A 15,946-nucleotide genomic window follows, 5' to 3' on the forward strand; every position below is an offset into this window, starting at 1 on the left:
GTTACAGCAATATGAGGGTGGGTCTATACTGGACTGTGTGTTTAGGGGTGGTTATGGGCATATCCCTGGTAGGGGTGTGTATATGTGTGTGAAAGATCGTTCGATTTTCTTACTCCATAATTTCGCTTCATGCTGAAGCAGTATACGTAATCATGTAGAACTTCGGACACGTGCTTTTCTGTATCAATTGAAAATTGAAATTTTGAAACTTGTCGTCTACAGTCGACAGCCGCGTGGAGAAGAGTAAGATACTTTTAAATTTTACTATCATTTGATATGGCAGGAGGTGCTAATTGCCTCCACATATTATTATTATTATTATTATTATTATTATTATTATTATTATTATTATTATTATTATTATTCCCATGTAGATGTCTTATCATGATTATATTACTTCTAGATTTTGAACTTTATTCGAACGAAGCAAACTATATTGTGCAAAACTACAAGGTGCAAAGTAAACACCATGCGGAAGTGCAGTCAAAAACAATCATTTTTCTTCCCTATATCGTAATGTATACAGTCGTGTTTTCGGTTCCGACAAGTTTTCAAGGGATAACCTCGCAACTACATGGAATCACATCAACCACTATGTCAATAAAGAGATATGTGTGCATTGTACAAGAACCCACTTACACTCGCTTATTTCACCACTGGTTTAACTTCTTCTTTTTTTCACCTTTTAAAATGTCAATTTAAGTCATAGCGTGTCTCATGAGCCTTTCACGTCTCCCTTATACTTGTTATGACTTGATAAAATGCCTCATCAAACCTGTTGCCTCTGAGCGTTTATCTCCATGGTATCACCGTTTCACGTTTATTTCTAAGGTCCCTTGGGTATATTCACCGGTCGCTTTGGGTTATTTGCTGACTTAACGAGATGTTTGAGCTTTGACAAAATTCAGAATTAATACATAATTATTGATTAACTTTTCCATTGTAAATTCTTCAAATACCTCAGTTAAATATTAGTTAACTGTTGCCTCTACACATTCTAATTTTTATTATTATTAATGCTGTATCCCCCTGTACACCACACGGAAGTGGTCATGATTCTATACTTCTAGATTTTGAACTTTATTCGAACGAAGCACACTTTATGGTGCAAAACTACAAGGTGCAAAGTAAACACCACGCGGAAGTGCAGTCAAAAACAATCATTTTTCTTCCCTATATCGTAATGTATACAGTCGTGTTTTCGGTTCCGACAAGTTTTCTAGGGATAACCTCGCAACTACATGGAATCACATCAACCACTATGTCAATAAAGAGATATGTGTGCATTGTACAAGAACCCACTTACACTCGCTTATTTCACCACTGGTTTAACTTCTTCTTTTTTTTCACCTTTTAAAATGTCAATTTAAGTCATAGCGTGTCTCATGAGCCTTTCACGTCTCCCTTATACTTGTTATGACTTGATAAAATGCCTCATCAAACCTGTTGCCTATGAGCGTTTATCTCCATGGTATCACCGTTTCACGTTTATTTCTAAGGTCCCTTGGGTATATTCACCGGTCGCTTTGGGTTATTTGCTGACTTAACGAGATGTTTGAGCTTTGACAAAATTCAATTCAGAATTATACATAATTATTCAGTTAACTTTTTCCTCAGCTAAATATTTATCAACTGTCAATATAAGTTCATTGCAGGTAAAGTTTAACCAAGGAAGGCTATACGGGTAAACTGTCCAAATCATTGTGCAAAAAACACCTATTAATATTTTACGGTTTGTTTAATTTTTCCCCTCTTTCTGGATTTGTGTAATATAAATTCCGTCCCTGCCCTGTGCTGTTCTATTTAGTACAAATGGGTAGCTATAGGCCTCTTCTCCAGTGATACCATCGTGCTCTGTGAGTGACCTATGGGCTGATTTGAGAAAGCGGTCAAGAATTCCATGGATTCCCACTTTTGAAAATGGAGTCAAAACACTGAGTCATACGGAAGCCTCAATTTCTAGTTCTAAATGGCTTCAATGGCTTTGATACTCTTAATTAAACCAATAAGTAACAAACATCCGTGATAAATGAAACTTGCGATTCAAATTGAAAAATAAAGGGTATTTGGGTGATAGGTCGAATAGATTCTTTGGGTGACCACGGTGACAGAGCCTGTGTTAAAAAAAAGTATATGGTCTTAGAGTGACAGCAATCGTCACCTGCGGAATGGGAGACACCCGGGAACCATCATCCTTATCGTCCATCCTCCCCCGGGTAGGGTGGTATGTCCATATAATTTTCCTAAAATAGGCGCGAGTGTAGTAGCGTAGCAGGGGGCAGGGGCAGAGAGTCCCCTCCCCATCTGACAAAAAATGAAAGAGAAAAGTGCCCCTCTGACAAAAAAAAATTAAAGAGAAAAGCGGGAAGGCAAAGGAAAAGGAAAAGGACAAGGAGCTGATTTTAAACTAAAAGTCACCCCACTCATGGGCCAAAATAGTGTAAAATACAGTTTTTTGCGCGCTACTCGCGCACATTGTCCCAATAAAGCCTTGAAGACTACACGTACAGTCTCTAAGAAAACCGTATCTATATGCAACTGGGAATATTTTTCGTCTTTGCCACTATATTTTTATGTGCCCCCCCCGTCCCCACCCCCCCTCCCGCCCAACAAAGAAAGCTGGCTATGCTTCTGCGCAAGCAATTAGCCCAAGTAATTTGGTTGCTTTGAGTGTTTTTGCATGGTTACTGCACTGCAATTAGTAAAATACAAATTGCACACAGTGAATATGTTACAGCAATATGGGGTAGGCTTATACTGGAGTGTGTTTAGGGGTGGGTTCATATAGAACTTGTGACACCTGCTTTTCTGTATCAATTACAACCTCTACGTGTATGAGGGGTGAATGTGAATGGAAGTGTGAATGTCATGTGCAGACAGCCACGTATTCCGTGTGAGCTTACCTGTCAAACGTCAACTTATCCGATAGCATCCACATGTACTTATATCAACATCCACTTTTTGCTCTTTAAATGAAGCATACTGCAGTTACTGTTCATTTTCCTATACACAATATACAGTGTTCTCACCATTGACGTGTGACCTCTACAAACAGTGTATGTTAGAGGTATAGGGCATTGAATAGTTAACGTCACTGTGTGAAAAATAACCGGCCAATATTTTTTGTACTCTCTGAAATTCTAAAAAATATAGTTTTGTAACATGTCCTAAATTTTTAGCTAATTGAGATGTTTGGAAATATTCGCACTTTTGGTGTTTTAGTAAGGAAGGGCACGGCATGGCCTGCAAAATTGCAACTTTTTGTGACTATCACTCACTTGTGGGCCGCTCGCTTCCGAAGGGCATTAAAACTAAACCACTTGACGGATATTTTTTGTACTTGCTGACAATCAAGATTAATATGTATACATTATATGTAGCCTAAAAACTGAGTAGGTGGGGCATCTGCAAATGTTCGTACCTCCCTGATATGTAAATGACAGATAACAACAAATACAAGTCCCATATCTGTCCATAACTTTGGTCAGGGGAGCGAGTCAGGGGATTTCAAGTGGGTGATTATTGATTGGCAAGTGCCATGTTAGGGCATAAGTGCAGTCCACCATTCAATGTGGAGGATGGGCTAGACTTTATTGACTGATTTTGCTGGAGTAATTTCCTGTTAACCAGGTTTAAGTATTTCAAAGGTCGAATCATGTTTGCTGTGTAGCATAACTGCACTATGGCTTGTTAATGCTTTTAGTTTTAGACTTGACGGAAGGACCCCGCAGCGTGTGAAATCAGAGCACTTTAATATTTTAAAGCCACTCATGTGATGCTGGAATCGTTGATGGGACAATATAATTCAAAATGAGCCCGAAATGATTACAAAACCGTATATCTTTATGGGCAAGTATATGGCTTTTGGGGATTTGTCCTTTATAACGTCGTGTTTTCGTTCTCCGTGATCCGTTGCAATATTTGCCCTGCTATTTCCGCAGAACTGTTATTTAGTTTTGTACGGGACTTGATTATTTTACATGACCTTTGGTGGCTCGTAGCCCCATTTGGAAATTCTTCGATATCAACTCATCTCACAATGATTACAAGTTCAGAACGAAAACCGCTCTCATCCGAAAACCGCGTCACCCGACTATGGATAATACAACGAATTATGTAATCTTACGCTAATTTGGGTACAGGCCATGATTGCAGCCTTGGTGTTACCCGACTCCCAGGTGGACCACATTCATAAGGAATCATAAATATATTTAGCATATATTATACCTCATTATATAGATTCCTGTCATTTGCTTAGTTAAGACGGAAGTCGGGCCAGCTTAAGTTATCGATGAATACGACCTTCGTACACATTTTACACCGTAACACAGAATACAATTTAGGGAATTTACGGCTCGTTTGTGCTGCCGGGTCACATATTATACCTCATTATATAGATTCCTGTCATGTGTCATCTGATTAGTTAAAAGTGGGCATTGTTTTAACTATGCCCTGTATTGAGAGAATTTCATCTAGTCTTGCTTGCTTGTTAGTTTACTGCTTGGTACTCCAATGTGGTCCTGCAATGCCAATATGAAGGCTTCCATTTTAGAAATGTAGAATGTTCTGGTAAAAGATTCCAGTCTGATGTGGCCTTGGGTATGCATATGGATGGTCCTTGAGGATTGATATCTTGGTATAAGTGTTCTGATATTGATGTCGTGATCCCCGGGCCGTTATAGAGGCTACACTCTTAATAAAATAAATACTTTTGAGTATAAAAAGGGGGACAGGGCAACAAAATGATTTATTAAATTGAACTCAAATTGAGAATAATTTAATCAATATTGAGTTTAATGTGACTCATTTTGTTGTTCTATGTTCCCTTTGTACTCAACCTTGAGTAATTTTTATCTGCTGTTTTGAATTTTGAAGCTTGGAATGAATAATAGCGGAATAGGTTAAATGGATATGTAAATGTATAATACGTAAATTTGAATGATTTTATCAATTCACATCAATAGACAACAGCCCAGGTGTGTTTAAACATGTGATTGATATGTATTCAACTATCGTAAACAGATCCACTGTGTCCTGTTTTTAGCTCAAAATGCATTAACGAAAGGAGGTATTGAATAACGACATCAATTTTTCATAATCTAATTTGAGGAAAATTTTAAAGAGTCTTTCAAAAGCACTTGAAAATGGGAGTAATTCAAAGTGTGACCATAAGTGCTGTATAAACGAGGTAGCAATTTTAATTTTTAATTTCAAACAGGTCATCTTAATTTTACAACCGCCCCCAGAATCGTATGTTTGTCGCACAATATGGACGTGAAGCCTATGGCAAGCCAAATGTGCAATTAATCGAGAAACCTGGTTTCCGATCGAAACATGGTTTATCGTTTCTCAAAATTACAAAAAATGACATAGGTAATTATCGTTGTAAGCTGACGATATCTCTGTAGATTTATTCTCAACATGACAGGCATCATTGTCGGCTCAAATCCCGGGCTCAAATGCAGTGCGAAGTTCACAATAGTGCATTGTGGTATGCTTGTTGTATAATTCTTCGTCGTTGTGTGATTTGCTTTCGTTGAGATCGAGGCGGTTGAACTCGGAAAAAATGCGTTACATAAATGTTGGCTGTTGGAATATAACAGGGTTGCAGTTCTTCAGCTATTCCAAGGTCACTTTCACTTTTTATAGACTTACCAATTCTCCAAAGTTTAATTTTATACAGAAAATCACGGTATATCCCTTTAGTTAATGCCATTAAACCATCGCATTTGAATCAACACATTGAAATGCAGGAAAAGTGTGGTACGACCTTGAACAACGTATCTCTAATAATAAGCCATAATAATGAGAAGTGCTACCAAACTGTATTCCCATGATAAAGTATTATTTCAGCAATTTTAAAACAAATGCTTAACTTGTACTTTTATTTCCCTTTACCAAATACATCACCACGGCAACCATGCCAACAGAATGCATTAAACATATTTAATATATTATACTAGCTCTTTATCAATTTGTCATGAAGCAAGCGAAAACCACGGTTGCATATAATTGGTAGTTTGGAAAGTGCTCACTTTTACACGAATGTTGTTACCGGTTGCAAGTATTTTCTGCTTCATAATAAGCGCTGGTTAATGTGGCAGGGCACGTCTTTCACGAAGACAATTGGCTGAGGTTAAAAAAACTAAATAGCGAGATAGTGGATGATATTTTAACTTTAATAGTTAAAACTATTAAAGTAAAGAGGCCTGTGCTTTGTTTTGATACCGCTTCCTGTTTGACCAATACTTTGTACAATTTGCCAACTTATTAGCAGTACAAAAGATTACAAATAATTTAAGATTAATAACAAATTAGTCGTTTACTTTATTATTTTGGCTAAACAAATCCGTAAAACACCTTTTTATTTATTTATTTATTTTTTGTTTATTTTTTTCTTTATAGGTGGAGAGGAAAAGACACATAGGTAACGACATCGTAACAATCGTGTTTCAAGAAGTAGAAGATCCCAACGTAGAACCATCATTCAAGCCTTCAATGATAAGATCACACTTTACTCGTATCCTTTCAATAATCATGTCATTGGACTATTACAGTTGAAATAAATAAATAAATAAATAAATAAATAAATAAATAAATTAATAAATAAATAAATAAATATTAATTATGTTTATTTATTCATTACTATTATTTATTACTAATTAATTAATTAATTAATTAATTAATTAAACAATTATTTAATAATGTCGGCATTTTATAGTGCCTTTCAAAAGCGCTTTACAGCAATTATTGATAATAAAAATTAATTAATTTAAAAAAATTAATCACTTATTTATTTAATCATTCATTAATTTATTTATTACTATTGATTAATTTATTTATTACTATTAATTAATTTATTTATTACAATTAATTAATTAATTAATTAATTAATTAATTTTTAATTAATTAATTATTAATTAATTAATTAATAATGTTGGGATATTTATAGCGCCTTTTTAAGGCGCTTTACAGCAATTTATTCCGCTGCCAAGAGATAATCGGAATCATTTCGTTTTTCGCGATAACTTAGATGTTACACTTTTGGTTTCAAATGTTTTATCTATAGTAGGGGTGAGTGTGTGTACTTCATGATTGTGTATCCTTCTTATTTTCGATCTGCGCGTCAAATGTCGGTGAATATGTCCATAAAATGTTATGTAAAGTTATCAAAGCCTTAGGTATGAATTAGGCATGACCTGTATAGTGTTTACCAACTTGTTGATAAATCATCTAACACTTTGTGTTATTTACTCGGTACTCTCAGGAGTCAATTGGTCCAGAGCCAGGATAATAACTGTAAAAAGTAAACACCATATACTACATTTTTAATTAATCATTGTTACTTATTTGCGTCAATTCCGCCCTTACATTTGTTTAAGTAAAAAATGCAACATCTGTGCCGTCAGTGGCAACCATTTTATTTTTGAAATCCGATCTAACTAGCTACTATAGACATGACAATTTGAACCATGTGCAGAATACTATCGCGTACGTTCTTGCATCTTCATATTTTGCTCGAGTCCCTAGAGTCATTTTGTATATGATCCCACCATGTGACAAAAAAAGCCATAATTTATTCACATATTTAATGATACCTCGTATGATCAAAGGACTTGGTATAATAAATACTTGATATAATAATATTGGTGTAAATCTTGTAACCGAGGTCTTCTTTTTCTGATCTTTTCGAAGCTTTTGGAAAATGCTTGAAAGCTAACAAAGCTACCTCTTATTGTCAGAAGAAAAACTATACATACTTATGTTTCACCGTTTTATTTAAACTTTCATCTAATTGGATTTTAGACAAATTAAACGTTTGTTTAATATTGATGCAAATCTTGTAACCGAGGTCTTTTTTATCTGATCTTTTCGAAGCTTTTGGAAAATACTTGGAAAGCTAGCAATATGCCTACCTCTTATTGTCAGATAGAAGAGAAAAAACTATACATATGCTTCAATTCAGCGTATCATTTAAACTTTCACTTAATTTGATTTTAGACAAATTAAAGGTTGTTTAAACCCATGAACATACAAACAAAGAAGTGGAAATCGAGTCACGAAATGCAATAAGGTATTTTTTATAACCATGTGATTTCAGATGAGAATAGAAATAGAGTTTCTATAAAACATAACATTCGAGCAACACTCACCAGGTTAGAGATTAACCCAAATTCTTGTATTAACCCAAATTCATCTCCTTGAAACTCAAGAGTTTAAAATATTGCAAATATTTGATATTCCAAAAAATATGGCCTGTCTCAGAACATTTATGCATATTCATTTCATACTGAATGTCAATAATAGAAAGATCTGTAGATAGATCGAAACATTTGTGAAACATTGCACAATATATAAATATTAATTGCACAATTTTCGTAAAAGGGGGTTAATATGTATATCTCATCATTAATTATACTGATAATTGTACTGGATTACACCTTAACCTTTTCTGTACAGACATATTTGCCCTTATAACATACAACAAATCGGAGGAGTCGTATAGGTGAGTCTAATCTTTTTGGTACCGTATTTTGTTTTGGTGACAACTAGATTTATCTAAACACGAACGTTCTACTTTAATTAATATCACCTTCCGTACTGGCACGAAGCTGTATATAATCTGATCAATACAATACGGGTAGATTATACTTGTCACATCAGATTTAAACAAAACACACCTTATATTGACCGAAATTCTATCCCTTCCTATCTTAAGGATTAAGCGTGGAATTTGCTAAACTGCAAACATTGGCCAAGAATTGCACTCGCTGAAAAGGAAGAATTTGGCAAACTGTGAATGGAATATTTATAATATATTGTCAATTTCAATATGTACTAATTTAGATTTAGAATTCTTTGCATGAAAAAAGATTAGGCTAATCAATGGGGTTGAAAGTGGCCACTGTGTTAACAACATGCGCGTATTTAAGTACTTACAATGGCGGGAAGACAGGAAAGCCGATTTTATGCAAAGACATATGAACAAACGTTAGCCCACAAAATGTCTCGATGCCTTTAGAATGGTCGCCAAATGGTTTAGTTGAGTTTTGCACGGGAACAGGAAAATGGTGATAGGAGAATGATTCAGGGATGAGCTGGGCGGAAGAAATTCCCAGTCTGAAAAGACTAAATATCTTTCAAGGCCTGAAGGTCATAAGACACCGGATGACCTTGAACCACACAAAAAACATTGTCTTGGATGATTATTACGTGTTTTTAAGGCCGTTATGTGATTTATGAAGATATCAGCCATCTTTCACTGTTCGTCCAAGCACCACTTTATTGCTACCTTCTTCCGTAATCATTTTGCTGATACTTTGCCAATTAAACCATTTGGCGACCATTCTAAAGGCATCGAGACATTTTGTGAACTAAGGATTCTTCGCAGTAACGCCTTATCCCAGCAAACGCAAAAATGTTTTTGAAACGTTTTAAACATGTTATATTTTGGGGTTGGGTTTAGATAAAAACGTTTTAATAACATAATATTTTCAAAATGTTATTGTAAAACATTTTTTGCTAAATATTTTGTTAACACTTATCAACGTTATGATAGAATAATTTGCAGTTTGGTAAACCTTTTCTGACCTTTGCGAATGATGTCGAAAACGTTTTGTGTTTGCTGGGATCTCTGCGTTCAACGGGTTACCTTTATTCGGCAAACACTTTAATACCCGCATGATGTCACCACAGGTGACACCTTCCATTCCATTGATTAGACTGATCTTAACTATTTCATGCAACTAGTATTTGCTATCTAGTATGTAATGTGAAATCGACAGGATATTGGATAAATGTTTCACTTACAGTTTGCCGAATCCTTCTTTATTCAGCGATGTTGCAATAGTTTGGCCAGTATGAGTACATTATGGTATGGTATGGTTGTATGATTACATAGGAAATATTACGATTAGAAAGATGTGATATGTAAGGACAAAATACTTATTATGAACTCATAATAATGATAATGATACTTTTACTTACATTTGTCACAGGTTACGAGTGTTTTCTGAGGAATCTGTGCCTTTGTTTGGACCACCACTGCCTTCACCAGCTGTCTTTAAAGACCATCAGGAATTTCGTGATTTCCTCTTGGTAAAATGTAAGTTACATTGAGTGGATTGATAGGGTGGGTTGGTGTTGGGTGTGTGTGTGTGGGAGTGGATTAGTCATGTTAGTTGATCGGGGTGGGTGGTAAATGTGTGTTGTTAGATGTACAGTCTTGAAAATGCTATATGAACAAGATAATATAATGCTAACATTACCAATACCCTCACGAAGGTTATAATCATTTTAAAAGGCAGCTGTGTACTCTTAGACATGTATGTTGTAAAAAATACTCTCGAATATCATTTCCATTAACGGGTTTATTATTTATATATTTTTATGTTGGCCTTATTTTTTTAGATATTGACTATATACGGTAACGAAGTGAACTTTTTAAGATTCGTACAGGTAAATCTGTACAAAAATAATGCTTAAAATCTAAATTAGACTACAAAAATTATTTAAAATTAGAAAATCGTTCCAGAAGCCGATAAGCGTAATTGCATACCTCTCAGAGGAAAATGGGACAAATCTCGTTCATCTCCCTCAATACCTTACCATGAGATAACCACTTGAAAAGTTTGATCGAAATCCATTCATTACGTGATATTTAAATTTTAACATTTTATCAGCTCATATCGAAAAGGCTTTTTTTTAATTAATTAATTAATTTATTTATTTATTTATTTATTTATTTATTTATTTATTTATTTATTTATTTATTTATTTATTTATTTATTTATTTATTTATTTATTTATTTATTTATTTATTTATTTATTTATTTATTTATTTATTTATTTATTTATTTTCCAGTGATAAACGGAGAAAAAGCTGCCTTTAACACGCCAATATTCGCCCACAAGAGATAACGCACATTAGAAGCCCTTATCAAGAATCTCCAACAGGACCTGGCCCTCGAAGCAAACAAGGTCAGTAACCTGATAGTAATTCTATATTGATGTCATCAAAATAGAGCTAGATTTCAAACGTTTCACTGAAGTAACTTGATTTATGAATCACGATCATGATGATAACCGACTTGTGAACGGATTACAGTGATCAGAATAAAACAGTTACGCCCACCATATGGTGTTGAAAATTGAGAGATTTGACCAAATGATTTATATTCTTGTTTTCTTGTCACTGTATTGATTTGCTTGTTGTATCTCCCACTACTAATTTTCTATTCTTGCATCAATAATATATAGTTGTTTGTTTACAAAGTCATAAAAGAAATTAATATACGAGATTTGAATAAATCTGTGGACGGAGTAACGGTGCGTACTTGTCACAGCTTGCCGGTTTGCATATATTGCAACGATATCAGTGAAAACGACTGAAATGAAAAAACAATATCAACTGTTGTGTTGAAGCGTAATAAATTACATGAAAAAAACGGATATTACTAGTTTTGTGTTTGCGGATATTTGAAGGAAAAAAATGTAATAAATAAATATATGGGCATAATAATATATGCGTTAATCCCGTGCAAGGCTACATAAGCTCTAAATCTTTGATGAGAATTTATTATATCAAAACAACCCTGGGGAAGAGATAGAACTGATAATTCCTACTTGGATTGTGTTGATTGTATCTTGAAGTGAACATGATTCTGGAAATGTGTAAATGTATCATACATGTAGATCTCACAGATCTTACAGATTGCTGTAATGATAATGTAACATTAAGGTTGAAAATGATTGTAAAGTGGGGTATTTGAATTCAAGATGCATATTTAGATCTGAAGTATTAGATACGAAATTGGGTATAGGATATTTGGAATATCATGAGAAAAAGAAACGCTGGAATATAAAGTGGTAAATTGTTAGTAGGTAATGGGGTTACGCATTCTGCACAAGAACAAATTGTTGATATATATTGTAACATATGTTCGGATATCTCCTTTCATCAAGTAAGCTTATTGTCTCAATAACAAATCTCTAACCTGATAAGCGTTGCTCAAATGTTATGATAGGATTTCATTGAAACTATATTGTTATTCTCAACAAGTATTTAAATCTTGTTCAATATTAACTGAGATTATTTGCTGCTATAGCGATAACTACGACATAATTGCAATAGAAATCAATGCTTGTTCTCGGGGCAATCATACCCTCAAAGCTATCACTTGCCAATATATATTTGTGAATATTATGAATCAAGCGATAATGTAAATTCTGTATTTTAAACTGTTCATCTGGACTTACTATTTACTAGTCAAGGCACGCATTAAAGATTTTTTTTCGAATTTTAACTTTCCAAAATGGTTTACCTACCAGAATATGTTGAACAAGCGATCCTTAAGTGATGTAATACCTGAACCCGTATGGGGATGGAGGAGCAAAAAGGAAGATGCTAGACAGGTGGAATTTGTCAGAGTGGGACAGGTAAGTTTACTAGCTTCGTCTGTTTTGTTTATGTGTTTCTTTTCTCTCATTCTATTTTTGATCTCTTTCTTTTATTGTCTTTCTCCCTATTTTTTCTTTTCTTTTTCGAAATACATCAATCATCCAAGTGTGAAGACGACAGTCAGATATAGTCATTACTTCCTGCTGATCGTAAATTCTCAGAAGATTCCGGCCCGTTGTTGTTTGATGGCTGTGGCCTCCATTATCCTCCAATTTAGTAACTTGTTTTCCTTCTTAATCCTAATATGTTCTTCTCCTTTTCTATGTTTTACCTTGAAATTAAATGACATACTGTGATCTGTGAAAATAATGCGATCAGTGAAAATTAACATTTTGAAGAAAACAAATATTAATCTATTCTTTATGGAAATCTTTATTGCTTTCATAGTTAGAAATTTACAGTTTTCTGTAATTCCCAGAATTCTTTGCAAATTACATCACAGTCGATGGGCACATCGTCACTGCGCATGTTGAACTGCGCAGTAACCATGTGCGAATTGACGTAGTTAGGGTTAATTCATTCACAAGATTTCGGGAATTACCGAAAAATGGTCAATTGCGTTAACTAAATCATTTGAAACCTGCTGCACTTTTTACCATATTCCAGATGCTGAAATTGAAAACAATCGTAAAAGGAGACGCGCCAACCAGCTTAGCAACAACAAGTCTACTGAGACGAGAGGTAAGAAGTCTATAGTAACATTTATGATTTTCTCAGTGTCCTTGAAAACACATTACTTTTATTGTAATACTAAACACAAATTATTTAAATGTGCGTTTTTAATTGCAGCTGCCAGTAGCATGTATTGAAAGAGTAATGAATAAGATGACAATAGAAGTATCATCATGTTTGATGATATTATATTCTCTCTCTATTATTATAAGAACGATCTTATGATTGTATTGAATTATTTAAATGTTCCACGAGGATCTGTCAACTAAAAGCTTTTCACCGATATATCTCAATATCTAAAAAAAGCTCTTTAAAAAGACATCCATGACCAATGTCGTTAATTTTGAATCTACTTCAAACTTTTGTAATGCCTTGCAGTAGCGTAGCCAGGGTTTTTTTTCAAGAGATGCCTGACTGACGCGGCGGCTGTCGGGGAGGAGCAAAATGGGCTAAAATAGTGTTACAAATAAAGACCTGTAAATCTTTAAAATGTCGGCGGCCAGCATCCCACAGGGGAGGATTATGTTTCACAGAGGGGAACCTTTTTCGCTTTGCTCCTCCCTTGGTTACGCTAGTGATCATTGCAAATGTACGTGATATTGCCTACATAAAACGTTTTCGACATTATTCACAAAAGGTTAGAAGAGGTTGCCAGAAAACGTTTAAATTTCGGGTTATATAAAGGGTATATACAGGGTTTAAAACGTTTTCATAACATTTAAATACTATTCTAACATGTTATTTCAGTGCTGACAAAATATTTGGCAAAAAACGTTTGCAACAAAAAATTAATGTTTTAAAATTAAATTTTGAAATATGAAAACATTCTAAAGTGTTGTTTTAGTGTGTTTTCATAGACAACGTTTTAATAACGTTTTCATGACCTTTATATAACCTGATATTTAATGTTATTAAAACTTTTTTACCAAAATCAAAACCCAAAATATAACTTCTTTAAACCTTTTTATGTTTGCTGGGTAGTACTGCCTATTCATTTTTTCATAAAGGCCGTATGTATTTAAATATACAAAAACATGTCTGTCACAGTGTTTCAATAAGTTAATCAATTATTAACAATATTTTTTTAACTTATTATGTTCAGCCTTGGGAGCCACAATGCATCATGAATGATTTTCCATATGACGTCATATGTGGGGATTCATGGGGTAAGTGAAAAATAAAAGTTCTTTCATCATAATTATGCTTTTCAAACACACTTTTAGAATGTTGAGTAATGGTTAACCCAACGTTAAGTTCAACTATGAACAACTCAAGTGCTGATTTAAATCATTCCATACAATCACGTTAAAGGTTTCATCCAACATTGAGTGGTTCGTATTTGAATCAAAGTTGGGTAAGCCGTCGTATACTTGTTCTAGATGGGATTTCAGTGTTTAAATAACAAAGATAATTGTGGAAATCAGTCTAAACTGGGTTCCAAAGCTGGAAATGGCAAAGAAATATTTTTATAGAAACAAATTATGATTCAACATCAACGTCTCAGCGACTGGAAACATCCTCAGTGAATCACATCATACTGTAAATATAATGGAAATGGAGATATTAATCATAACATACCAGCTAAATGCGCTCTCCTAGCAAATGTGACATTACGTTTTTGGAATATTTAATACATTTTGGTCTACATCTTATTCGCAGGCGACAGACTCGTTGTCGGAACAGAAGCTGGTATATTTGTAATTGAAGGTAAGTACTATATATTCGCATATACCTACCTCCGAGAAATAATTGTGAATTTAATGGTTTTCTTTTCAAATGAAGATTTTGTTACGAATAAAAACATAGCATGCAAGTTTTCTGTTGGCGTGTTTGGCGGGAAAATATCGTTTCTGGAAAGATGTTCGGCTTAGATGATATATATATAACTATATATATACCTATTAAAGGCACTATCTGCGATTCGCTAAATCAAAAATCTAACACAAATTAGTAATAACTATAAAATATGATAAGGTATAAAGTATGACTTTGACCGTACGGACACCTCTACATGTACAGTGTGAGTCAAAATGAAGTGGACTCGGATTTGGGTTTATCCTTCGTGTAAGAGAGCACGAAATTATTTTTTGAGAATGCTCTTATCACTGGTTCATGTCAGTGTCAATGTATAAAGAATAGGTATGTTGCCCAATGTGAGCCTGTATCAATTAACAGCAAAGCATATCTGAAAATGATAACGAAGCCAGCTCCCTTATGTTTTAAACTAGTTTGTGCTCTTTCTTCCTGGCACTGTGACAGTGTGCCAGGCAAGCCGATCATTACTTTCACATGTATGTCAATGGTCAGACACTTTTAAGGCTCGTTAACATTCGTATGTTTTAAACTAATTTGTGCTCTTTCTTCCTGTCACTGTGACAGTGTGCCAAGCAAGCAGATCATTACTTTCACATGTGAGTCAATGGTCAGACACTTTTAAGGCTCGTTAACATCCGTATGTTTTAAACTAATTCGTGCTCTTTCTTCCTGTCACTGTGACAGTGTGCCAGGCAAGCCGATCATTACTTTCACATGTGTGTCAATGGTCAGACACTTTTAAGGCTCGTTAACATTCGTATGTTTTAAACTAATTTGTGTTCTTTCTTCCTGTCACTGTGACAGTGTGCCAGGCAAGCCGGTCATTACTTTCACATGTGTGTCAATGGTCAGACACTTTAAGACTTTGTTAGCTTTTCTTTTTAAACTAATTTGTGCTCTTTCTTCCTGTCACTGTGACAGTGTGCCAGGCAAGCCGACCATTACTTTCACATGTGTGTCAATGGTCAGACACTTTTAAGACTTTGTTAGCTTTTCTTT

At 34.4% G+C, this 15,946-nt stretch overlaps 1 protein-coding gene across 1 annotated transcript in view; it reads left to right on the forward strand.

The window, feature by feature from the left end:
* The window catches only part of LOC140138019 (GTPase-activating Rap/Ran-GAP domain-like protein 3), a 238,967-nt gene that overhangs the window by 191,336 nt on the left and 31,685 nt on the right, over positions 1-15,946 (forward strand). Inside the window, 8 exon segments of the mRNA XM_072159850.1 lie at positions 6,406-6,520; positions 8,461-8,506; positions 9,999-10,105; positions 10,865-10,980; positions 12,331-12,438; positions 13,067-13,141; positions 14,235-14,298; positions 14,792-14,839. Of these exon segments, the coding sequence (XP_072015951.1) occupies positions 6,406-6,520; positions 8,461-8,506; positions 9,999-10,105; positions 10,865-10,980; positions 12,331-12,438; positions 13,067-13,141; positions 14,235-14,298; positions 14,792-14,839 (679 nt within the window).

This window comes from Amphiura filiformis, chromosome 17 (genome assembly GCF_039555335.1).
Source record: "Amphiura filiformis chromosome 17, Afil_fr2py, whole genome shotgun sequence".
Taxonomy (NCBI): domain Eukaryota; kingdom Metazoa; phylum Echinodermata; class Ophiuroidea; order Amphilepidida; family Amphiuridae; genus Amphiura; species Amphiura filiformis.